This window comes from Strongylocentrotus purpuratus, unplaced genomic scaffold (assembly GCF_000002235.5).
Source record: "Strongylocentrotus purpuratus isolate Spur 01 unplaced genomic scaffold, Spur_5.0 spur5_scaffold_1, whole genome shotgun sequence".
NCBI classification, from domain to species: domain Eukaryota; kingdom Metazoa; phylum Echinodermata; class Echinoidea; order Camarodonta; family Strongylocentrotidae; genus Strongylocentrotus; species Strongylocentrotus purpuratus.
Window position 1 is genome coordinate 4,211,370 of NW_022145594.1, and position 26,181 is coordinate 4,237,550.

The 26,181-nt window shown below is 36.7% G+C and overlaps 1 protein-coding gene across 1 annotated transcript; it reads left to right on the forward strand.

The window, feature by feature from the left end:
• The first annotated feature begins 2,608 nt into the window (after window positions 1–2,608).
• LOC105444465 (NXPE family member 3-like) lies at window positions 2,609–26,181 on the forward strand. Its single transcript, XM_030977538.1, has 6 exons — window positions 2,609–2,721; window positions 17,743–17,896; window positions 19,290–19,796; window positions 22,484–22,656; window positions 23,700–23,758; window positions 25,333–26,181. The coding sequence occupies exons 2-6, from the start codon at window positions 17,750–17,752 to the stop codon at window positions 26,148–26,150; spliced, it is 1,704 nt and encodes a 567-aa protein (XP_030833398.1). The 5' UTR covers window positions 2,609–2,721; window positions 17,743–17,749; the 3' UTR covers window positions 26,151–26,181.

The following is a 26,181-nucleotide window of genomic DNA, read 5'->3' on the forward strand; positions in this document are numbered from 1 at the left end:
CCCGTATTCCAGAGGGCGTTAAAAATACGTACGCCCTGGCGGACGGTGCTAGCTGCCTATTGGCACCAACAGAATGCGGCTCTTACGCAGATGGCATGTTCCGAATGCCGGAACAATGCCGATTATCGCATACATGTGCCGAAATAATACCAATCGCAGTTCGGCTCTAAGTTTCGGCTGCTGTTCGAATTTATTTCTACCCACTTTCGTGACGTCATATAGCTCTAGCTGGCCGGTGCGGACGCGACGATCGGGAGCGATCAGCTGGCTTGATTGACAGCTGTATGCAAATTAGAAGTCGATCCTCGGAACCAAGATGGCGATGACTAGAGCACCGATAACTACACTAGCGGGATTGTGCACCTTTAACGTGCGTCTATTTCAGACTATTTCTGTTTTTGTCGAAAATAATTCGGACAAACTTGTTTGCACGAAATACAGTATAATTGTTAATGTGAAAACAAATATTGATATTGAGATAATAGGCTTGTGATAAAAATAGGCCTGTGTATGAGATTACTACATCTATGCGAAACCCACATTTGCACTTGGGCCTTTGATCAGTGGACTGTGATGTAGTCATGGACAACTATCCCGGCAGTTTGTCGTGTACACAAATATCATAAATATCTTTTCCCCTTCCAAGTACCTTCTCCATTGAGGCACTACTTAGAATATATTATCATAGATAGCATATGATTACATTACCTCTAAAGAAAAAAAACCCTCCTGAGTCATACATTTTGAAACTTGAATTTTTTGTCATTTTGCATTCTGAGGACAGAGGACATTTTTTTTTTTTTTTTTTTTTTTTTTTGGGGGGGGGGGGGGGGTGTTACACCCACAAATGTAATAACGCCCACAAATGTAATAACACTTTACCCACAAATGTAATAACGCCCACAAATGTAATAACACTTTACCCACAAATGTAATAATTTTACCCACAAATGTAATAACCACTTTACTCACAAATGTAATAATTTTGAATCACCCACAAATGTAATAATGACTTTACCCACAAATGTAATAAAATTGAAGTGATATTTTGTCAAATTTGTTCAAAACTAAAACCCTGTAATAAAGCATGGGTATAGTGCGCAGTCTTTACTCCAGACCCGGTTATTTCAAAAATTTAAAAAATCTTCAAAACTAAGACCCCATGTAATCCTTTTCCAGTGGAATAACATGAGAATCGAGCGTAGTCTTTCCTCCAGACCCGGTTATTCAAAAGTAAAAAAAAAAACAACAACTTTTAAACTAAGACCCGGTAATAAAGCATGGGTTAAGAGCGTAGTTTTTCTTCCAGACCCGGTTATTCCAAAGTTAAAAAAAACAACAACTTTTAAACTAAGACCCCACCATCTTTCAAACTAAGACCCGGTAATAAAGCATGGGTTAAGAGCGTAGTTTTTCTTCCAGACCGGGTTATTTCAAAACTTTTTAAAAATCTTCAAAACTAAAACCCCATCATCTTATTCCTGTGGAATAACATGAGAATCGAGCGTAGTCTTTCCTCCAGACCCGGTTATTCAAAAGTAAAAAAAAAAACAACAACTTTTAAACTAAGACCCGGTAATAAAGCATGGGTTAAGAGCGTAGTTTTTATTCCAGACCCGGTTATTTCAAAAATTTAAAAAATCTTTAAAACTAAGACCCCATGTAATCCTTTTCCTGTGGAATAACATGAGAATCGAGCGTAGTCTTTCCTCCAGACCCGGTTATTCAAAAGTTAAAAAAAAAAAAAACTTTTAAACTAAGACCCCACCATCTTTCAAACTAAGACCCGGTAATAAAGCATGGGTTAAGAGCGTAGTTTTTCTTCCAGACCCGGTTATTTCAAAACTTTTTAAAAATCTTCAAAACTAAACCCCATTATCTTATTCCTGTGGAAGAACACGAGTATTGAGCGTAGTCTTTCCTCCAGACCCGGTTATTCAAAAGTTAAAAAAAACAAAAAAACAAAACAAAACAAAACAAAAAACCTTTTAAACTAAGACCCCTCCATCTTCCAAATTAAGACCCGGTAATAAAGCATGGGATTAGAGCGTAGTCTTTACTTCAGACTCGGTTATTTAAAAAAAAAATCTTCAAACTAAGACCTCACCATCTCATTCCTGTGGAATAACATGGGTAAAGAGCGTAGTCTTTCCTCCAGACCCGGTTATTTCAAAAGAAATAGAAATTTAAACACATCTTCGAAACTAAAGCTTTGAACAAATTCGACAAAATATCACTTCAAATTTATTACATTTGTGGGTAAAGTCATTATTACATTTGTGGGTGATTCAAAATTATTACATTTGTGGGTAAAGTGGTTATTACATTTGTGGGTGAAATTATTACATTTGTGGGTAAAGTGTTATTACATCTGTGGGTGTTATTACATTTGTGGGTAAAGTGTTATTACATTTGTGGGCGTTATTACATTTGTGGGTGTAACAGCCCCCCCCCCTCCCCCCGTGGCTACGTGCCTGACTATGAGCGGTCCCTTTCCCAGATTTTCTTCGTCGAAATTGAACCCCGTGTTGAAATTCTTGTGGCCGTATCATAACCTGTTACTGTCAATAGATGACGCCATCTTTGTTCTGCGCATTAGAGGCTACCTTAATTAAGTGCCTGCAAAGCATCCGGTTAAGTATACCAGACTATAATAAGCATCTGTTCATATTTTGACCCATTACCAAGTAGAACGGAAGTGCATACTATCGGACGAGTAAGGTGAGTATAAAATAATACTTATTTGTTGTTTTGTATACAAATCTGAGTAAATCTATTGAGCTAGGCCTACGTTGTATGAAAGTATTAGTTTCCTCGTGTATACTATTTTTCAAATATTTTGAAAGGAGACGAAGGAAGCTTGCTAAAAATAATAGTAACATTACCTCGGCTGTAGGGCCCAGCTACTACAGCAACGGCTGCCGGCCAACTCCAGCAACGGTTGTCGATGATACATATACTGCTACCAATATATGACCACATATATGATTCCACTACTAATACCATTATTATTATATCTACTACTTCTACTATGCACTCTCAGAAGAATTGGGCAAAAACAGAATTAACTTATTTCATGGCACATTGAGACGACGGGTCGTCAAAACGTTTTCATGTTTGAGACACTACGATGCCACATAGTTCTTTGTTTATGTAACGATCGAGAAATGTATAAATCATGCTGGGATAATAATAATAATAATAGTGGGTTCTTGTATAGCGCTCATGTCAGTCAGATTTGACCATCCTGGCGCTCCCGATTATTACCTTGGCTTTAGCACGGCTGCCATACGGCGCTCTAGAATTTCAAGGAATTAATTCCTCCCAGGTTTATTCAGATTCAGATTCAGATTCAGATTAATTTTATTGGTCCATTCGGAAATTCAGTTAGTAGGCATTACATAGAGCACATGAAAAAAATACAATAGAAAATAAAATACAAAAATAGATAATACACAGTAGCAAATCGACAATGGCGTAGTCAGATGGAAATACGGATATATATCGTTTTTACATCGTGGAATAATATAAGAAAGTAAATTGATTTACAACAATTGAAAATGTACGATTGAGTAGAATTCGGATATATATTATTATTATTATTTTGTATTATTATTTCATATTATCATTATTATTAACGTCAATATCATTATTTTTATCATTATTACAGTGTCACGTTCAGTTTATACTATTTAAATTTCTCATTACATAAATCATAAACAATAAACAATAAGAATTACATAGGTTTCTTCCTATAGAAATAACAAATATATGCAATGATATATAAATACATATCAAGCCATGAAAGTAATAATAGAGTCGATGAAGAACAGCTAAGAGATATCGAGTTTCCCCAGGAAAGTTATCAAAATATCTATTATATATATATATACAGATAGATTTAACTTACATTCCATGTACAAATTATGATATATTTTCCATAAACATCATCTCAATCAAAGAGAATAGAAAAAAAAGCAACTTTTTTTCATTTTTATTTTTCATGTCATACTTTGCACAGCCCCCCCCCCGAGCTCCCATCCCAACAAAAGATTATAAGTACTGTATCATCCAACATCTTGCACATTGCATTTGTTATGTTGTGTGTGTACTTCATGTTTTATTGAGCCTATTAATTCATTCAACTGCAACATCTTATAGTATCAACATAACTTATGATGTGTCATATAATAACGTTAGAAATGGCGTCAAATGTACACATGTCTTACATATTATAACAAATTCACAATCAAACGACTAGCTGTCGATTACTAACATTAAGCGAATAAATAAGATTATGAGAGTCAACCAAAGACAAACGATGCTCATCGGGAAGAAAAGTTCCCTCAGAGAACAGGCACCTAGGTGACCAAAGAAAATGTGGGAAAAATGTAAAACACTACCTCTCATCCATACTGACCGTTGATAATATTAAAAATGGTTGCCAATTTATGACTAATTTGTCTTTCCTCTGTGAAATGCAGTATAATGTTCAACAGATTCAAACGACAAAAGATAATTACAGGATTAACTGAAATAGGCTTCGTACCGCCACACCAACACCGGAAAATGTACTGTTTACCTATACAGTGCGACCCAGAAAAAAATGAAACCGAGAATTATCAATGTTTTATCATAACTTAATCACAATTATAATTAATAAATGACACATATTTGTAAAGCCTAGATCATCCTCTTTCATTTGATGAACTCATATGATGCATAAGTTACGCATGAGTGATTAAAAGCAAGTTGAAGGAAGGCAACCAAAAAGTCATTTGGCGGGCGGTATCTGAATTTCGTGAAAAAAATTCACATTTCTAGAAAGTTCAGTTTCTGCTCTTTCATATGACACCTCAATGAGGAAAAATAGACCATGGGCCGAGGCCTGTTTTCTTGCTTAGTTTTTGAATTCCGTGGTCTCCGACTGGGAAGTACCTATAAATGTGCCAGATATTTGGAAATGTGTATCTGAAACAAAAATGACATGTTCCCACGTTTGAAACTTGAGCAGAAAACAAAGAAAAAGTTAAGAATTGCATATGGCTCCGAATAGTCTTATTGGACAACACCCCCTATCGTCAGAGTACAGCAGGCTAACATGTTAGCCTACAGACTTTTACCCCCCCCCCCAAAAAAAAAAGTCGTTAACAAATTCAGTTTAAACGTGCACACCTGTACGGGTCCAAAAAAGAAAGAAAACTTTCATATAGCTCCGTTTAGTCTCATTTGAGAACGTTCCCTATCGGCAGAGTCCAGCAGCCTAACATGTACGTTAGCCTATGAGCTTTTACACACAAAAAATCGTTAAAATTAATTTTTTGTTTAAACGAAAAGCACATCCACCCCGACGTACGTTGACACTAGCTCTTTCATTGGAACTCTCATGTCCCATTGACCTTTGAAAGTTAACCCACCGTAATTTGGTCAAAATAGGTCGCAAGCTCGCCATTGTCTATATAACACATGTGTAACAAGTCGAACTTTGGACGCAATTTGCAAAGCAATTGTAAAGTTATACGTACGGCACACGAAGGATAATAAGCATGAATTATCATAGATCAGTTCTGATCGGTTTATTATGTCCATTTCAGCCAACCCCCACCGTAATTTTTCCATTTAGTATAGGCAAGCATTTTGCCGAGGTAAGCAGAAATATGAATATTCATGATCGCCATGGACTATTCGATTATTTACAGATGGGTGCAATTGTGCACCCCATCAAACTCCCCTACTTTAAGTACATTAATAATATTAACAAAATATAGGCTGTGTCGAATCCAGCGTCTGGTACATATCCAATTTTCAGTATTTTTGTCTACTTAGGTTTATAGTTAAACTGGAACATTTCTCAAATTGTTGGATAATATCAAATAATGAGTTAAGCGATTATACATCTGAACAAAAAGAGCAAAATTCGTCTGCATACATAGACAGCTTTAATTCATTCGTACCTACTACTATTCCTCTTATATCTACTGAATTTCTGATGCGTAATGCAAGTGTTTCTAGACAAATTATAAACATAGAGGGAGAAAGGGGACCTCCCTGTCTTACTCCTCTTGTAATCAGAAAATATCCTGTAGATTTACCATTATTTGAACCACAACCTTCTACATTTGTATACAAAGCTTTAACCCATTCAATAAAAGATGCTCCAAAACGTGTGATGTTATGAATTGATGTTTAATCATTTAAAATGTGCATGTGTATATTCATTAGTACCTTAATTAATACATGTATACATATTGGAAAAAAGTCTCATAAAACCTGATATCAGTATGAACATAGAATCAGATGCATTTATGTATTTATCAAGTTTTCCAAAGGGATGGCATTATTAGACAAATCGTCCTTGTTTTCACGAAGTGACGGTAGTGAGGAAAATCGTAACGCAAAGTGAATGCAATTTTTTTTCACTACCGTCACTTCGTGAAAACAGCGACGAAATGCTCCATACCCCCTTACGCCCTCTTAGCTTTCCTCACCCCCCCCCCGAAACCAGCTCCATGAAGCGAAAACGTCACATAAACATACAGTAGTTTCCAATCATACGACCAGCAAAAGATTCTAACTAAATTTCATACCATGCTAATTCTATTAGTCACACACAGCCACCCTACCACATTTGGATCTACATGCAGGCGCGTACACAGGGAGGGGGGGGGGGTAAACCCCCCTTTGGTATTTTTTATGTGTATTTTTGAGGAACCCCCCCCCCCTTGGTAAATATTTTGTTTTTTGTTTTTGTTAATTAAAAAAAAAAGTTATACCAAAGGCTGACCTAAAAAATGTGACCTTACCCCCTCCCCCCCCCCCCAACGGATCAAATTTTCAAATTTTCAAATTTCGAGACCAAAAAAAAGAGAAAAAAGTGATATCTCATTTCCAAGGCGAAAGGATCCTTCCTACGAATCTATATCAGAACCTTCTCATCTTTGCGCATTTCTGCAGCACGTACTAACATCAGGGGCAGATCCAGGAATTTCTTTCCGGGGGGGGGGGCACACGGGGGGTAAGAGGACATATATTTTTTGGGGGGTCCCAAAAAATCGCAACGACTCGGGGGGGGGGGGGGCACGTCCCTGTTTGCCAGTACATTTTTGGCGAATTTGGGGCTGATTTTAACATATTTTTTTTACCGGGGGGGGGGGCACGTGCCCCCTGTGCCCCCCTTGGATCCGTCCCTGAGCTTACCTGCAGAAATTGTTTCACACAGAGTTAAATATCTCCTTCTTTCTTTTCCTTATAAAAGTGTCATAAGCTGTTTTGTCTCTTCTACATATGATACACTGTAGTGGAAGAATATGCCGAACTCTTGGTTGAACACATTTGCTCATCTGATTGCCTTGGTCAAAGTTATCAGATATTTTCGAAGGTGGCTCCTTCATCACTATTTACTCTGCCTCATTCGGAACATCGTTGGTTTTTGTGGCTGAAGCAAGTTTTTAAAGACAAAAAGAGAAACAGGAAAACAACTTATTATTGGTCCAAGCTTTACATGTAATACAGGAAATGCCCCATATACAATTCGAACACATGTGCAGTCCCCTTCGATTCTAAAAAAAGGAATACACAAATTTTCATTGTGGAAAAAATGATTTTGCAACATCTTAGTTAAAAAGATTGAAAGCTGAATAACTGTTTCATAATGCTGACTTGATAATGTGGTAAATGACTACCCAAGCTATTTTCTGAGTGGCATTACTATTAGCTGAATCAAAGTGTTATTATTTATAATTTCCACCCAATAATTTTTGTTCGAACTTTAATATGTCATTAGACATTATATTACTCATGTACCGTATGAGGTTAACCGTAAACAGTTTATCACCTTATCTTACATGTATGAGCACGGAGATTCAGCACTGATAGTAAGACAGAAGTGCATACAATGAATACAACTGGGACAGTTGCCAGGAGAGACAACAGTCAAGATTTAATTTTCATTTAAAGTAATTTTGTAACAAGGCCGTGAGTGAAATTTATTGCACGATACGTTGTACTGTACTGCCATTCAGATTTCATCAATTACAAATTCAAGTATTTTACAATGATGTTAGACAATTTTAGAATCAATAGAGGTGGTCATGTTTCCACTTGGTATTAACTATTATTTATAAGACTCCAAAGGCCCAAGCGCAAGCCTAACTCACTCCAGCAAAGTATAGAGAGTCAATGGTCAATGCTAATGCTTATTGACCTTTAGCACTGCTTTTTTTGTTAATAGGCAGCATTTGCACACATGAATCGTCAACACACTTATTATACATAAATGGACACAATCATGCGGATGTGGCTGATCGGCTAGTTTGACAGTAGACTTACAATCTTTAATTTTTTAATTATTCTTTCTAACATCGGTTAGTTTAAAAAATTGTATTTTACTGCTATTTAGGTGTCACCAATTCTCACTCAAGTACCGATTTTGAGTGAAATTGGTTGAGTTTTGTACAGTGGTGTTTGAAATGTTGAGAATCAAAAGCACAACTTTTAATACACAGCCAGGATAGTAATGCAGCTATGTGTGGTCTAACTTTTTTGTGTGCATGCGTGTGAAAGTATATCTAGACCGTACAAAGTTATTTTTATATTCTAATTATTTTCATGCCTGCCGTAACAACAAACGGAATTGGCAAAAGACTTAACTCCGTTTCGTTGACGATCAGACGTAGACGAAAGACTTCAAGCATGGCTGATTGTCAATGAAACGGAGTTAAGTCTTTTGTCAATTCTGCTTGTTGCTACGGCAGGCAGCCATTGAATACGAACTTTTAAAATCAAATTATGGAAATGCAAGCATCACTTTAAACAAACAGAACTTTGTTATTCCTTGCTCATTTTTCCTGATTGAGGTGTAACATGAAAGGGCAATAACTCAACTTGCGCCCGCCAAACGACTTTTTGGTTTCCTTCCTTCAAATTGCTTTTAATCACTCATGCGTAAAATATGCATCATATGAAAGAGGATGTAAGCTTTACACATATGTGTCATTTATTAATTATAATTGTGATTAAGTTATGATAAAACATCGATAATTCTCGGTTTCGTTCTTTCTGGTCGCACTGTATAGCAACAGTAAAATGTTAACGAGACAATGTATTTCTGAATTTCTTATCACCTACCATTAACTCGGGCTGACCGGACTGATGAAAACAGGCCTATTTGCGCCAAACACATTTCTCTGGCTCTCTGTACTTGTATTTTCTGAACAATGAAATGAAAGAATCTTGTAATTTTAAACGTACACTTTAAAGCCCCACTGTCCTACTTGTAGCTACTTGCTACCTCTATATAGAAAACTTCCCCAATCGGTGCCTGTTGGTCCCCCATGAGCCTCTATTTCTTATGTTATTTGAAAGCTGAGTTGATGAGCTAGCCACCTGTAATTGACCTTGCTGTGTGGTCTAATCCATTCTAGCCACACTATTGTTGATAAGCTTTAAACAAATATTTGCTAAGTCAATACCCCCAAAATAAAAAGTCAAATTATACCCACGGAATTTGTTTACATTATTTTTTTAGACACGTGCCTAACGATCCTATATTCGCTCCCGTCCCCTATATCTTCAAGTTTCTAGCCTGTCTCTCACTTTACAATTCTCCCTTCTCTCTCTCTCTCTCTCCCTCTATCTATCTCTCTATTTATATCTCATTCCCTCCCTCTCACTCTCTTCCTCACTTGTGTTACGAATTCACTTACATTTGTAACTTTCGCTTTTTGTTTCTGATTACACCGTTTTAGCCCATTTCGACCCCAAACTCTATCAATATTTACGTAACTCAGTTTTAGGGGCTTGTGCCTTTCAAGCAATGGTTCTTTAACATGCCCGCTGTTTTATTGTATACTTTTAGATCAACAATATTCTGTTATTTTCAGTTTTCAATATTTCTACTCTCATGAATAAATGTAATAAGGTTGTATAAAAGTCAGACTTTTATACAACCTTATTACATTTATTCATGTTTATGACTGAAATCATATGTACCTTGTACATGTTCGAACATGTTCATATTGAAATAAATATTTAAAGTCATAGATCAAGTCGAAGAAATAGGTATTTCTCTATTTTCGAAGCTCATACATACCAAGAACAAACAATTATATCACAACCGATAAGAGGGCAAAGTATACAAATAATGGTGCTCAGATCATCCCCGAATGTGTTAACTACTTGACAGGAAAAGAAAAACGTGTACCAAGGTTTCGGTTGACCATTTGCAAACGGAACATTCTGTATAGATAACCGTAACTTTGTAAATGCGGAAAAACCAAACGTTAATAGGAATCAAATCATTAATGATTTTGAGTTGCAAAGTTCGTAGCTTTGTATCTATAAGGTAATACGGGAGAGAAGTTTATTTTGAGGTCCGTAATGAATGGAATTGATGTTAATGGGTTATTTCCCTTCACGAAAAAGAATATTTCACCTCTTTGGTATATCTACTCCTTCCCCGGAAGTGTCATTTTTAAACCTAACATTGCCATCCTGCGCTGCATATATAATATTTGAATATATTACTACTTGGTACGGTGTGCTGGAGATCAAAATTAAATCGGCCAGATTCTGGACTTAACCAGCATGTCGCAATGAGCAACCCGATTTTATCGCAATGTCGTTCATTTTAAGTAAACATAGCTTTGCACTTGTAATTTTTTTGTGTGCATTATTTGATAAATTTTCGCATCGGATTCTGTGTGCGTGTGTATCATGAATATTTTTGCCTAGCACATGATGTACGGTTCCTATTGAGTCAATCAAATGAAGCAATAGGATGGCAAGGTTAGGCTAAAAAAAGACGTTCCCCGGAAATGCTATCATATCACTAACCATTGGGATTCATCCTATTGGTTTTAACTAGAAAGTTTTGACGCAGAACAAAGGATTTCCAAAAGTTATCAGGGAACATTTTACGGTGATCATTACTCTTCCACAAAGGAATGAAAAGGAAGAATAAGCTTACAAGTTATTAGTTAACTTTTTCCAGAAACCAACCTTCTCTTTAAACTAATAAAAGTACTATGTCCCGTTTGCAGCCAGCGTCAATTTCTGTAAAACTTTGCAGGATTTAAGAACATGTCACGTATGTCCTATGTATGAAATTTGAATGTTAGCAGTGTCCTGATATTTAAATTATGCAAGGAAACCCGTTTACTTTCTAGACTTCACTTCACAAGGATATATAAAATTCGACACCTAACCCATCGTTTCCTGGTGTTTCATTACATTTCATTTCTTTCATAACTGCCAAGCATTTCTTCTCTGTAACTTTCCCTTCACAAATATCCTTAGAGTCTGGAATTAGTTTGGGTAGATCTTTAAAAAAAAAAACATCACTAGAATCGGAATCGACCGTGGGATTCGCATAAAGATTGCTGAAAAAATTGTGTATTTCTCGAAGTATATCTTTCTGATCAAAACTTATTTTCTCTTCATTTATCATTAGTTTTCTTATTACTGTTTTTTTCTTTTTATTTGATTCCATTAATTGGGTAAAGTAATATATTTTTCTTTTCCTCTTTCATAGTACGATGCTCTAAAATGATTTTAAGTCCTTCATTAATATAATCATAGCAGGCTTTTAATTCTCTTCGTTTAAGTTCTAAAGATTTAACCTTCTCATTATCTATTGTTTTCAAAAGATCTTTTTTAAGGGAGAGTATTCCTATTTCTAGATTCTCATTTTTTTCTGTTTAATATTTTCCAATATAATTATTGATTTTCCATTTTCAAAAAATCACATGAAACTCTTTTTACTCTCCATTTCTGTTTGATACTCCTCTTTCAGTTTAATGATTGCGGTTTTCTTTAACACGTTGAACTTTACATAAACTATTATTAAATTTCCAATAAGATCCCTTGAACTTGATATCATTCGAAGGTAAGTTAAAGTACTTTAGTTGTACAGCTGAATGATCAGGAGCTATGATACTTTATTGCATTTTGATATTATTTCATCTAATTTTTTCGGATACAAACCAATAATCAAGTCGACTTTGCAATATAAAAGGATTGGTCTGTCTGTAAGTAAATTGATTTTTCATCCCATTTCTCACTCTCCAAATTTCAATCCAATTTAATCTATCCACAAAATTTTCAAAGTGTCTACAACATTTTGAGGGAACCTTTCGTTTACCAGTTCCCATGTAAACCGGATCAAAATTGCTGATCGTGTTGAAATCACCCCCACTCAGTGTTATTTAGGGTACGCATACATGTTCCCTCCTTTTGAAAACAACCCTAGGTCCGGTGTATAAAACGGGCTTTTGTGTACTACGAGCCGGACTTTGGTGCGTGAAAAGTACCCCTTTACCGGACATTTTGGTAACACGCATGGTATCCCTCCGATCACGGAGTTGGGGGAGGGGGGGGGGGGGGGTTGTGAGTGGGTTATTCACGAGGCGTAGCCGAGTGTATTTTGTACCATTGTGAATACTTGAATACTTGAATAGCGCTGCATCGTTATAACGTCACGAACAAAAAACCTGTGTATTTCTGGTTTTAAAAAATGGGTCTACTATCAAATTTTGGCAAGGCGATATCACTGTAAACATGCAACCTTCATAACAAATAACGTGTGCACACAGACGATCGTGTCAGCAGTGCAGGCCTCGTACACAATAAAAAATATTTTAAACAACTGTTAAAAAAATTAAGCAACGCTGTTTAAGCCGGTCACTCTAACAAATATTATTTAAACTGTTAAGCAACCAAAGTTGTTTAAACTTTGAACAGCCTGTTGTTTAAAATTGTAATCAGTTCATTAAAACAATAGCTTTTAAACATCTAGGTTTTTTAATGAAGTTGTTTAAACACACAGTTTGATTTGATTTGATTTGATTTATTTATTTCTGTTTGATTTTCTTTTTCTTTTGCATTTTTACAAATATATAACAAACAAATATTGCAAATTTACACATGACAAAAGAATATATGTAGAATAAAGTAAGGCTGGGTGTAACTAATCGAGAACATCAAGCAAGAGGGTTGACAAAATAAGCAAAGCTTAATAGTATGACTACCCTCAAAGGATACATAATAATAAAAATATAGAGGAACAAAATATTGGTAAAAGGGGGAAAGACAGAAAAAAGAAGAGAAAAGAAAGAGGGGATGCACATCAATATTCACGGACTTATGTGGTAGTTGGATTTAAAATTGATATATAAAGATTTTAAACAAGAAAAGAAAATGCAAATTTGAATACTGAGTGGCCAACTAGGGATACAATAGAATGAGAAGACTCGCTAGGTTCGGACAGTAAGAATGTGAAAGTAAGATCAGCCAGCTGGTTTTAAACCTGGGCCTGCGAGTCAGAGCCTTGAAATGTTTGTATAGAAGACAGTGTTTATTCAGTATCCCAAGTAGGCCACTCTTTATTCATACGTTTATTCAAACCAGGTCATGGAAGGTTATAATCAACCTTAATTAATAATAATAATAATAATTAACAACATTTGTATAGCGCTTATCACAAAATATGTCTCTAAGCGCTTAAATGATTTCAATGATTGGAAGCAAAAAAAGTAAACAGTACAGAAAATTATCGAGTTTTGTAACGATGGGTAAACGAGGAGAACTTATTTTGTTGGTGGATTTATAGATAATGAGCAATAAGAAACTTTTTCACCGCTCTTTTAAAGGATAGCATTGTATTCATTGTTTTTATTTCAGGGGGGTAGTGCATTCCAGTTGCTTAAAACAAAAATAATTCAAAACAATTGTTTTAAACACTAAACAGATGTGTTTAAACATATTCGATTGTTTAGAGCAGTTGTTTTGAAACAAGTTGCCAAAACATGGTTGTTGAAATCTTATATGGGATCATTAAAGACATTGTGTGAATCTTTCTCAGCCACAATACAATGGGATGTTGATTGTTCAAGGAGGTGGGATGAACTCAAGTCGATTTGTATGCCTTCGCATTTCCAAAAGAATAAGGTCATGCCTCCGGTGCCTTTTAGCGGTCGGAGGCATTTAACAAATCTGGAAAGTGTCTGAGAAAAAAATGACAGTAAAACATGCCACACTGAACAATAATAATTTCTTATAATCAAGACAACAGCAAATTTATTAAAAATAAAATTCCTTCACATGTGTGAGTCAATTTAATTGATTTATAAATAAAGATGTATACATCACAATGCGTATCACCGGACAGAAATCAGACTAAATAGGTATTCCATAAAGCGCTTTGATAGGGCCTTCGGTCAGGAAAAGCGCTATATAAGAACTAGCTATCATTATTTATTCCATTTTTCATTTGGAATAAATAAATACAGGGTAGAAGGGTAACATTACATATAATAATAAAAATACAATAACATTAACAAGGAAATAAATTCAGAAATCAAATTTGTATCGAATAAGGGGTCAACAAAAAAGGCACATTAAGAAGAAAAAGAATGCAGGTGGAAACGACAGAAAGGAAAAGGAAGACATATTACAGAACAAAATATATACAAATATATACGTCATAAATCAAATATAATATTCAACTTACTGAGTAAGAATTCAATAAAGAAGATCGAAAGGAACGTTTAAAACTATTTATGGAAGGTTGATTCTTTAGATGCTTCGGATTTGTGCTCCAGAGATGTGGACCTTTGTAAAAAAAAAAATAGTATTCTTTGAAATATTAGTTCTGACTTTTGGCAGATGGTATTCTGCAACATTACGTGGACTATATTTATGTATGTTAATTTTGAATCAAATTTGTATGTAATTAGATAATGGTTATAAGCCACTAGAACACAATAAAAATACATATTGCAATATTCAATCTATTAGATTTAACTGGGAGAAGATTAGCAAGGTATGAGCATTAAATGGTGAATTAGAAATTAATGTTAAAGGTAAAGACCAGTATTGGAAACGCCCCAATTTCAAAAAATAAAATGGAAGCTCTCATTACCAATCATGTGAAAGAATATGTTTTGACTAATACATGATGATACAAAATTTGCCTTTTTTGCAAATTTGTTTCTCTCATGGTCTGTGAGAGATATAGGGTAGTCCCATATACATCTTTCTGTGTATAGTGCTTGTAACTTTACGAAGAATGGGCCAAATTTCTTATCATTTTGATGATTCCAGAACCTTGCAGATTGCTAGATGCTAGATGATCAACCTTTTGTGATCGATTCCACAACGTTTCTTTCACAATGCAATCGCATGACCATAACTGGTCTTTACCTTTAATGGCTTTTTAACTTAGGTTCTCAAAAAGATCTGCACTTCAAACTGTACTATTTGAATGTCACACTTTTTCTCCACTTTTTAAACGTTACCAGTGTCCTAATATTCAAATTATGCAAGGAAACCCGTTTACTTGCTAAACTTCACTGTCATACACTATTGAGTGACTGACTGGTTGTTTTTTCTTCTTTGGTAATAACGTACATAAAATGAGCTGTAAAGGGTACATGAGCATTTTTTAACGTCAAAAACCCACTTCGTGTAATGGCCAAAATTAAACTGATTAAATATTTGCGCAGCACAAAAACGTACGACCATTCGGTACAATGGTCTGAAAATCAGATTATTACTTTAATAAGTCGATTGGACAACTAATAGTCGTTATTTTCCCACTTAAAGACATTTTCAAGCCCCCTTATTTTTTATGGAAGTTCTAAATTAGTATTATCTTTCAAATGCCGGGAAACATATTGTTCCATTGGATTTAACTGTACCGTTGATGTGGGCTTACGATGGTTTCAGTTTAAGATTTTGTAGCGTACATTATATACGAATGATTTACTGTTTAAAATTAATATAGTACCAAAAGAAGAATGTACATTTTGTAATGAACAGAGCGAAAAACAGTTATACATCTGCCATGTGACTTTGCGCATGTTAAACATATTTGGGATAGGCAGGAACACTATATACTGGAACCGGAAATAGAATAATATTTTTAATACAAGATAAACTATTTGGTTTAAGAGGTTCAAATAATTATGCATTGAATTGTATACTGATTGTGGTGCATTAGATGGTGTATACGTGCAAAATAAAGAAAAATTTGCTTGACTTTGATAATATTAGAGTTTCTATTATAAATTATTTCAAAAATGAAAAGTATATTGCAGACTCGAAATAATCCGTTCACAACAAAATGGTTTCAATTCAATGCATAGTTCAACACGATGGCCAAATGCCAATTTCTAATATTAAATTATCATGTGACATAATTCAGATGCACATTCATTTTATTTTGTTATTTAATACTCGAAGAAAACACGCTTGAATGTCATGTTCTCTGTCCCATAGATATGAGGTGGCATACGAGGATAAATTCCCGTTTTTAGTGACGGCGTTAAGAAACCTTATTTGTATTTTGAGGTAATGTATTCTTTAAATGAATCTAAAAATTACGAACTACCAATCGGTATGCAGGACTATATCCGTTTATAATTTTGCTTCAAAATCCTGAAATTCTTTTAAAGGCACTCTAAAGTGTAGGGGAACCCTAAAATATTCCATGCGAAAGAGGGCGTCATTTAACACTTAATTCTGCAAAAAAATTCAAAACAAATGTGTTCGAAGTGAGTTCATGACTGTAAGGAGTGCCTTCACACACACGATTGCAGATGAGCTATCTTATCATTTTTTCTACACATGAAACGCTTCAGTAGTTTGAGGTAGTGAGGCAATGTTTGGGGGTATTTGTAGCTCCTATTTGTCCTACCCTTGATAGCCACACGTTGATAAGAGCCTCTGACGTTGAACTGGCTGTTGACTGTTCATAAACATGCAGCAAATACTTGATTAGATTGCGTGATGACATATGACCATGCTGCATCAACATTTCCAACTGAGTCCAAAGGGCGTCGAATCTTCTGCTTCATCACTTTTAGCAGTGTACCCTATCCAGTGCCAAATAAGTATCCCCCTACAGCGTCGCACCCCGTCAACTCATAACATCGACTAGCCAACATCAAATTCTGTAGAACTTTGCAGGAATTATGAATATGTCATGTCTGTCCTATCTGTGAAATTTAAACGTTAGCAGTGTATTAATATTCAAATTATGCCAGGAAAGCTGCTACTTGCTAGACTTCACTGTCAGACACTATTCAGTGACTGACCGGCCTTTTTTCCTCTTTGGTGGTATTACATCCATACAATGAGCTGAGGAATTAATTCCTTGAAATGCTAGAGCGCCGCAATGGCAGCACAGCTAAAGCCGGGGTAATAATCTCCAAGTTTGGAAGCGCTTAGTGATTCTAATAAGCGCTATATAAAAACTGAGTATTATTATTATTATTACAAAGGGTACATGAGCATTTGTCTACATCAATAATCCTCTTCTTGTAATGGCCAAAATAAGACTAATTGAATCTTTACGCAACACAACACGTATGACCATTCGGTACAATGGTCTGAAAATCAGACTATTACTTACTGACTTGGTAGCACTTAAGTTGATTCGACCACTAATAGTCGTTATTTTCTCACTTTTTCAAGCCCCCTTTTTCAAGCCCCCTTTTTTAAGGGAAGTTCTAAATTAGTATTATCTTTCAAATGCCGCTGGAATTTAAACTTTTCATTTTTTTGGCCAGCGGATGGGACGAGATAGGATATACCTTATCTTATACAGAAATATGGTATAGAAACACATGTAGATTCCATGTAGAGTGTCTCCCGCGGCATTTTCCTGAGGGTTGACAACAATTAACTTGGACTTGATGTCCGGTTCATATAAATAACAACCGTTCGTTTTTTTTTTTTGTGCAGATATTCTATGCCACGTACAATGGCATCGAATAAATATATGTCGGTCCTTATTCGCTTTCTGGTGGCGATATTCTTCACAATTTCCCTCGGGATTCTCCAGCAATCTGAGCAGTGGTTACCACGCCCGGGCTTTAAACCTCCTCCAAAACATAAGGTACGTGTGTGAATGGTAATATCATGAGAAAAGAATCCGTGCCCGGGTAAATATACGTGTATAGAATGGTAATATTATGAAAAATGAAAATAAAGCAAAACATAATAATCATAATAATATGTGTTTATACATAATACGCGTAATAAAGGCCATCTGTACTAGTTTGGCTAGGAGGGATTAGACCACCCAGGAAGGTCACTGACAGGTGGCTATATACCCTCAATAAACATAAGAAAAAGAGGATCATAGGGGACCAATGGTCACCGATTAGGCATTGTTTTCTATATAGAAAGGAACAAGTAGCTACAACTAGTACAGTGGGGCCTTTAAAAGTTTTTTAAGGGTATATTACTACCCCAGTAATCGTAGTCAGGCTCGCCCGCACACAATTACTTATGCGCATTCTCCATGCAGTGCAGTACAATGGAAAGCACTTTCCAGCCAGAAGACATTTTACAGACGCTCACAATGCTAACCAAGTTACACCGACTTTGGCTTGCTACCATTGGATGCCGAGAAGTAATGTAGATATTAAAGTACCGGCATATCGGGTATCGACGACCTCTACGACCATTGTATGTCCATTCAAGTGTTCTGGAAACGCCCCCTCTCAAAAAATGAAATGGAAGCTCTTATTACCAATCATGTGAAAGAATATGTTTTGACTCATACGTGATGATACAAATTTTGCCGGGAAACCGCCAACTAATTGATATATTGGTAAATTATCATATCGATTCGGCCTGGATAGATATCGCGTAGTCCCATTTACATCTTTCTGTGTACACTTCTTGTAGCTTTACCAAGACTGGGCCAAATTTATAATCCTTTTGATGATTCCAGAACCTTGCAGTACACACCAATACTTATGCTAGATGAACAACATTTTCTGATCGATTCTACAACGTTTCTTTCACGATGCAATCGCATGACCAGAACTGGTATATACATTTAAACCACCTTAAACTACTGGATACCTCTATGAATGATAACGGATAGAGATACGCAGCTTATCAAAGTTCCCCATCGTCCCCCTCCCCACCTCCACTCTCCTTGTCGGAATTGGAGGGCGTTGCAATTATGGCAAGCTTTGTTAAAGAGCTATACCGTTTATCATTATCTCATTTATATCTTTTGCGATTGTATATTTATTTTCCACGAGACTTAAACTGTAAATTGGCAAGCCATGAATTTGTAAAATGTCCGTCTTTGATGTTTAATAAACATTGCAGCCGCAAAGATGAAGTATCTTAACATTTCTGTTAAATAAAGGAATTGTACACGTAAATTAATGGTCAATTCATCTCATATTTAGAAAGGGTTATCTTGACGTTATGCCAGAATCCCATCCCCCACCGTATCAAATAGGTGAGCACGGCAATCTTGTTATCAGTCTTTCCAGGCCACTTCTCGTTTATCTCTGACCAAGGAGTTCAGCCCCGAAAATGATACACCATCAAACTCGTCATCTCAATCGATTGCGTTTACGAGCAACGTGTACTCTTCAGCAGATATCATAAACCCGAAGACATCATATCAAGTCAATGAAACCATACAGATCCGTATTACTGCAAGGGACATATACAACGTCGTCAAGACTTGTGGAGGTGACTACTTCCGGGTCAAACTATACACTGCAGAAACACAGTCATCTTGGAGCATTGACGTCACAAAGGACCTAGGAAATGGTACCTACATTGCTAATGTGACTTTGCGATGGCCTGGGAAGGTTGCAGTGATTGTGACGTTGGTCCATCCAAGTGAAGCGGTTCGGGTCCTGCAGAGGATTCGAGTTGTTGAGCCTGGTAAATCAATCTATACAGGACGTTACTTTAGGACATCTGACTCGGGGGTCAATGACTTTGAAGATGTCATGTGCCTTCCAAAAGCTATACAAAATGTGAGTATACATGACATGGGCGTAAATACTTACGTAATACCAATTGTTCAGGGGGGATGATCTATTCATTCATCCCCCCTGAACAATAGGTATTACGTAAGGATTTACGCCCATGATACATGAGATACATGTAACGTCAAACCTGTCTTTTACCTCTCTAATTAATATACCACTAGTGAATTATATATTATTGTCATGGGTGTCGATCCCGGGGGGGGGGGGGGGATGGGGGGGGGGGATATATCCCCCCAATAAAAATGAAGAGAGAAATTAAGGATGAGAGCCCGATGAGAGTAGTTAATGGTTATTACTCGCAAGATGACCATCAATATACACATTTTGCTATCTCATTTTCATAATACATACATATATACGAAGTAAATAAGACAACCGCATATGAGACAAGAATAAATTGAATTCTCGCTCATACGGCTTCATCAGGAATTGATGAATTTATTCAATTTGTTCAATCAGCATCATAGAAATGCAGTGCGCCAAATGCAAAGACGCAGCGTCAAAAAGCAACGAGCTAAATGTTAAGCGCGAAGCGCAAAAGTAGCAATCTGCAATGCACATCAGACAATCCTGGACAGTGTAAACATAGATGAACTCTGTGACGATTTCGTGATGAGATCGGAGACAAGGAGAAAGATTTTCGGACATTAGTATGACTTATAAAATAGTTCTCTAGTTGTTATGTTGTTTCCGTTCACCCTTTTTAAAATTCACGTCATTGTATCTTTATTTTTGTTTTTTTTAACTCATTTTATGTCCTGATATTTCCATTTTTTTTTTTTTTTTTTTTTGGAGAAAGATTATTATGTCACAACTTATTTGTAACACAATTTATTTTCAGTGGGGAAACTGAATTCAGGAAAGGATAAAATATAGAGAACAGTACAACGAATCGTCTTCTTTCTCTAATAATTCAGTAAAAAGGGCAAAGCTGTTAGGGGGCAACTGAATTCAGACGTGGATTAAGCGTAATAATCAAATGAAACGTCAAAGTACACGATACAACAAAGAGTCTTGTTTTACGAATAATTTAATGAAACGTGAAAGCTTCCGCGCTAGGCGCGGAATGGGCGAAAATGAATATAGACAAGGATTAAGAGTAATAATTTATTGAAACGTTAAAGCTTCCGCGCTTCGCGCGGTAGGGGGGGAAACTGAGTTCATGAAAGACACGATACAACAAATCGTCTTCTTTCTCTAATGTGAAAGAATCGTCTTCTTTCTCTAATAATTCAGTAAAAAGGGCAAAGCTGTTAGGGGGCAACTGAATTCAGACGTGGATTAAGCGTAATAATCAAATGAAACGTCAAAGTACACGATACAACAAAGAGTCTTGTTTTACGAATAATTTAATGAAACGTGAAAGCTTCCGCGCTAGGCGCGGAATGGGCGAAAATGAATATAGACAAGGATTAAGAGTAATAATTTATTGAAACGTTAAAGCTTCCGCGCTTCGCGCGGTAGGGGGGAAACTGAGTTCATGAAAGACACGATACAACAAATCGTCTTCTTTCTCTAATGTGAAAGCTTCCGCGCTACGCGCAGGAATGGGCGAAAATGAATTCAGACAAGGATTAAAGGGATCCGGTAACTTTGTCTCAGATTCTGAAACAAAATTCAGGATTTAGCTCATGATGCAATAATAATTATAAACCTTTAGGTCAGTCAGGAACCCCATGACTTTTACAAGCCGATCGCCTGTCTGATTATCAAGATATTTATGATTGGAATTACAAATTTTGAAAACCGTTCGCCTGACGGTTTTCATAACACTACAGTCTATTGGGGAAAACGAGTATGGTAAAACCGGTCACCCAAAGATATTTTACTTTTTGGAGGCACTTCTTGATCATTTTGAAGCGCAATTTTTGCAGGGCTTCAATATTACACCATATCACAGACACTGATAACACGTAGGGCCGTGTATCTCAGATTTAACATTGTTAAACGATCCCTTTAATAGTCGAGAATGATACATCGAATCGTCTTCTTTCTTTAATAAGCTGATGTAACGTCAGAGCTTCCGCGCTATGCGCGGAGGAAGGGGAACTTGATTCAAGCAAGGATTAAGAGTTGAGAATGGTACATCGAATCGTCTTCTGTCTTTAATAATCTAATGAAACGTCAGAGCTTCCGCGCTATGCGCGGATGAAGGTGAACTTGATTCAAACAAGGATTAAGAGTCGAGAACTGTCCAACGAATCGTCTTCTTTCTCTAATAATTTAGTGAAACGTCAAAGCTTCAGCGCTTCGAGGGGGGGGGGGGGGGGGGGACTCCCCCTCCCTGCACGCAACCCCCTAGCGACCGCGCTTCGCGTGCTCACTACCGCCCCCTAAAATGAAATCCTGGCTACGCGCTTGGGAGGGGTGCTACTTGCCACACGCTTCTACCTCTTAATTGCTTTGATCCATTGCCGAAAATATTTTGGCATCATCCCCCCCCCCCCAACCACGGATACAAATCGACACCCTTGATTATGGTGGTGATATTAGCAACAGTGATAAAATGGACAATTGTGAATATGTTGTCTTAAATAGGGTTTTCTGTATAAAGTGGCACTAAAGCCCATGCCTAATCTTTAACATTTCTTTGACAAATATAAAAAAACCAAGGGCTCACATAACAAATAAACAAATAAAATTATGTATATATTGCTTCCCCACCTAATTAGCAATCTCTCTGTAACTTCACGGATGGAAGAACAGGATATCCTTGGTTCTGTGTAGCTCCCTCTAATAAAAAATTGTCGTGTGATGACTGGAAGCTGTACACGTCAGATCACAAGTTATGCGAGAAATACACAGTGGAGGCCATCAGCAAGGAAGAACAAAAAATATTCAAAGTGTAAGTAAGGTATTCTATCAATAACAACTCTTTACGGTGCCATTGGGTTATCAAACGTACGACACCCTCGGCATGTATATAAAGTAGCCTTTTATTCTCTCAATATTTCGCATGTATCTTCTCTAGTTCACACCTTCTAGTTGTATACTTTTGTCTTCTTCTTTCATTATATCTTATCTACTTGTCTATTTTTCATCACCCGCCGCTGGACTATTGTTGTATTCTTATATATATATATATATATATATATATATATATATATATATATATGTGTGTGTGTGTGTGCGTGTATATGTGTGTGTGTGTGCGTGTACGTGTGTGTATGTGTGTGTCTTTGTATGCTCGTGCGTGTTCGGGTAGGGTGGGGGTGTGTATTTAACAAAAATAAGAATGGGGATAGAGCATTTGCATTAGCAGCTCCGGTTACCCTTTTTTTCCTTCTTCAAACAGCCGATTCTCTTGAAACATTCAAGGCCCTACCTAAAACCACTGTATGGTTGATGGTTGCAAATAACTTCCTTCCTAGCATTCAACAAACATTTAGTTTATTGACTTTATATATATTTTGTTTGATTTACTTTGGAGCTTTTGAATTGAAAATATTTGTTTAGACGCCTTGAGCAATTCCAGGGATGGATATGTGCGTCATGTTGGGGCAGTAACTGATTTTGACGTGTTGAGTGCTCTAACAAGCCAGATCGTATATATTTAATCTGCGCATGGGCAGATGAAGGTCATCTTTACTATATGTAGACCAATGAGCAAAAAAAATCTGAATTCATACATCTATGAAACCGTGAAGAAATGTCATGTATATGACGTTATCATTATATACACCATCTCGTAATCTTCGCTCAACAACCGACACATGTAAACTTATCTTTTCCTCAGTGATCTATGTGATCTCTTTCCTGTCAGACCGTACATTTTTTCCTCGTTTCATGTATTTGTATTTGTAAGCGCTATGGTTTTTGGCGCTCCTAAATATTCTATATTATACTATTCTGAATGAAGATGACATGATTTTCTCCTATTTTCTATAGCCATAAGCTGCCCATAGTCAACCACCCGCTTCCAGTAAATGTCATCGGTGATTTTGACAGTAAGTACGGACCCCAACAAATATAAAATCTCATCACTAACCAATTAAATCTTAATTTTAATTATTTCATTTTATTTCTTTATTTTGAATCCGACTAGAACTTTTCATCTAAATTTCAATCAAACCCTTGTATTGTAATATATCACACTCAAATGCTCGCTAAAAAAAGATTACATTCGAACCTAAATCAAGTCAAGATAACAAATGTATCTTACTCGTACATTGTTGGAAAATTGGTCATTGGTCATAACCACTACTGGCCAAAGTTTGTTGGCCATCAACCTTTCCGAATTCGGTTTGTCAGTGGAATGATATATTGGTCATTGTAAGAAAAAAATGGTTGAATTCATGAATAGTTGACATTGTCAGTAGATGACTAGGAACCTGTCTCAGGCACATGCTTTATTTAAAACAGTGGCCAGAAAAAGGCCCAATTCTGCATGCTGTGTTATAAACATTGATTACATGTGTTTCAATTTATCTATTTAGGCATGTCACAAAGTAGCAAAAGAAAGTATTATCCAAATCTATTCAAATTTATGTCAGAATTACCTAACGACAGGCTGTCATTGGTCATATTTGTATTGTTATGTGTCAGAAATTATCAAGATTTGTGGATGCTATGTTGGGAATACTTGGTTTGTAACTAGGCATAATTATGTATTAAATTACATTCCAAAAACGGACTATATATGTGATCTCGTTCCTGTCAGACTGTACATTTTTCCCCCGTTTCATGTATTTGTATTTGTAAGTGCTATGGTTTTTAGCGCTCCTAAATATTCTATATTATACTATTCTGAATGAAGATGTATAGACACTGTTTATAGGTAAAAGTCCACAGTTGGACTCAGATCATCGAAAGTGACAACCGAACCTTCTTTCTAGCTGACTCGCGGCTAAATATTTTCTCACGAATTTGGCAAAAAAACACCTCCCCTTAAAATATCCTGGATACGCCCTTGTAAGTTCCACTCTTTAAAAGGCACCGAGTCTACATCCTCCATAAGTTACCTTTCGAGTATGTTTATGTCCATGAAGGTCTAGTGCCATTTAGATCAATATCTGTAGAAGGACAACTTCCTCCTAAGGGTAATTTCCATGGCGGGTAATTGTCATTAGGTTAAGATAATGAGGGTAATTGCCCCCTGGTGATTGACTTGGGGTGGTTGTCCTCAGGGTAATTGTCCTGGGGTAACTATTCCCGGGACAATTGTCCCGGGTGATGGTCCTAGATGGTAGTCGTTCCGGGGGGTAAAGTCCTGGGGTGATCGTCCTAGGGGTGATCGTCCCGGGGGTAACTGTCCTAGGGTTAATTTTCCTAGAGGTAATTGTCCAGGGATTATTGTCCTGGGGGTAATTATCATAGAGAAATTTTCCCAGGTTTGATTGTCCTAGGGGGTAATTAGCTGAGGTTTTTTGTCCTTGGGTTAATTTTCCCGGGCTTATTATCCTACGGTTAATCATCCGAGAGGGGGTCGGTCGGGGGTAATTGTCCTACAATTATTACCTTTTACCTTCAACATTGGTTGAAGACATTTTCAACTCATTTTCTTACTTTGGAAACTATACAGGCTGGAAAAAGAGCGTGTTTGCCTATCAGGATTCTCTACCTTCCTGCAGACCAGGACAACACTTACACAACCCTTCTCCTTCGGGCTTCTATAGCAAGAACATCTGGTTTTCAGATCAATGCAAACTCCGTCGATTTACCAAAACAGTTGTCTTACAGTGCCTGCATAACAGAGCAGTTCATATTTTCGGCGACTCAACTTCTAGACAATTATACCTCGAGTTCGCAAATAGGTACAAACCTGAGATAGTTGGGAATTCCCCGAAAGATAAAAGTGAACGTTTAGCTGGGCCTCTATATGCTAAGGGTGCTAAGTTTAACATATCAATAAATTTCAAATTTCACGGCTTTCCTGTTCGTCCATCGGGCTTTATACGCAAGGAGACAATCAATTACATTGTCAATGAATTAGACGATCTCAAGGTAGACTCAAGATCAGTAATCCTTATTTGTGTTGGAACACACTACACGACATATCCATTAGAGATGTACGAAGAGAGAATGAGAGATATCAAAGCGGCTGTTCAGAGACTACACAAAAGAAGTCCTCAAACATTGGTAGTCTTCAAGAGCGCAAACACCCGAGCACATGCAAAGCTCCTTTATCAGTTACACAACAGCGAGTGGTATATTAGAACGTTGGACCTAGCGTTGAGGGAAGTGTTGAAGGATTCTCCAGAACTGGCTTTTATTGACGCGTGGGATATGACCATAGCTCAGAATTTTAAAGACAACGTTCATCCCAATGCTGTAACAATCACCAACCTTATGAATAACTTCCTATCTTACATTTGTCATGAAGCTCCAAAGCCGCAGTAAGGTTTTATTCAAGGAATGTGCCCATTTTCAA

Coding starts and splice junctions, on each gene's coding strand:
- LOC105444465 (XM_030977538.1), top strand. CDS start 17,750: ATGCCACGTACAATGGCATCGAATAAATATATGTCGGTCCTTATTCGC. Junction 17,897..19,289: donor AACCTCCTCCAAAACATAAG/GTACGTGTGTGA, acceptor TCTTGTTATCAG/TCTTTCCAGGCCACTTCTCG. Junction 23,759..25,332: donor TGTCATCGGTGATTTTGACA/GTAAGTACGGAC, acceptor GAAACTATACAG/GCTGGAAAAAGAGCGTGTTT.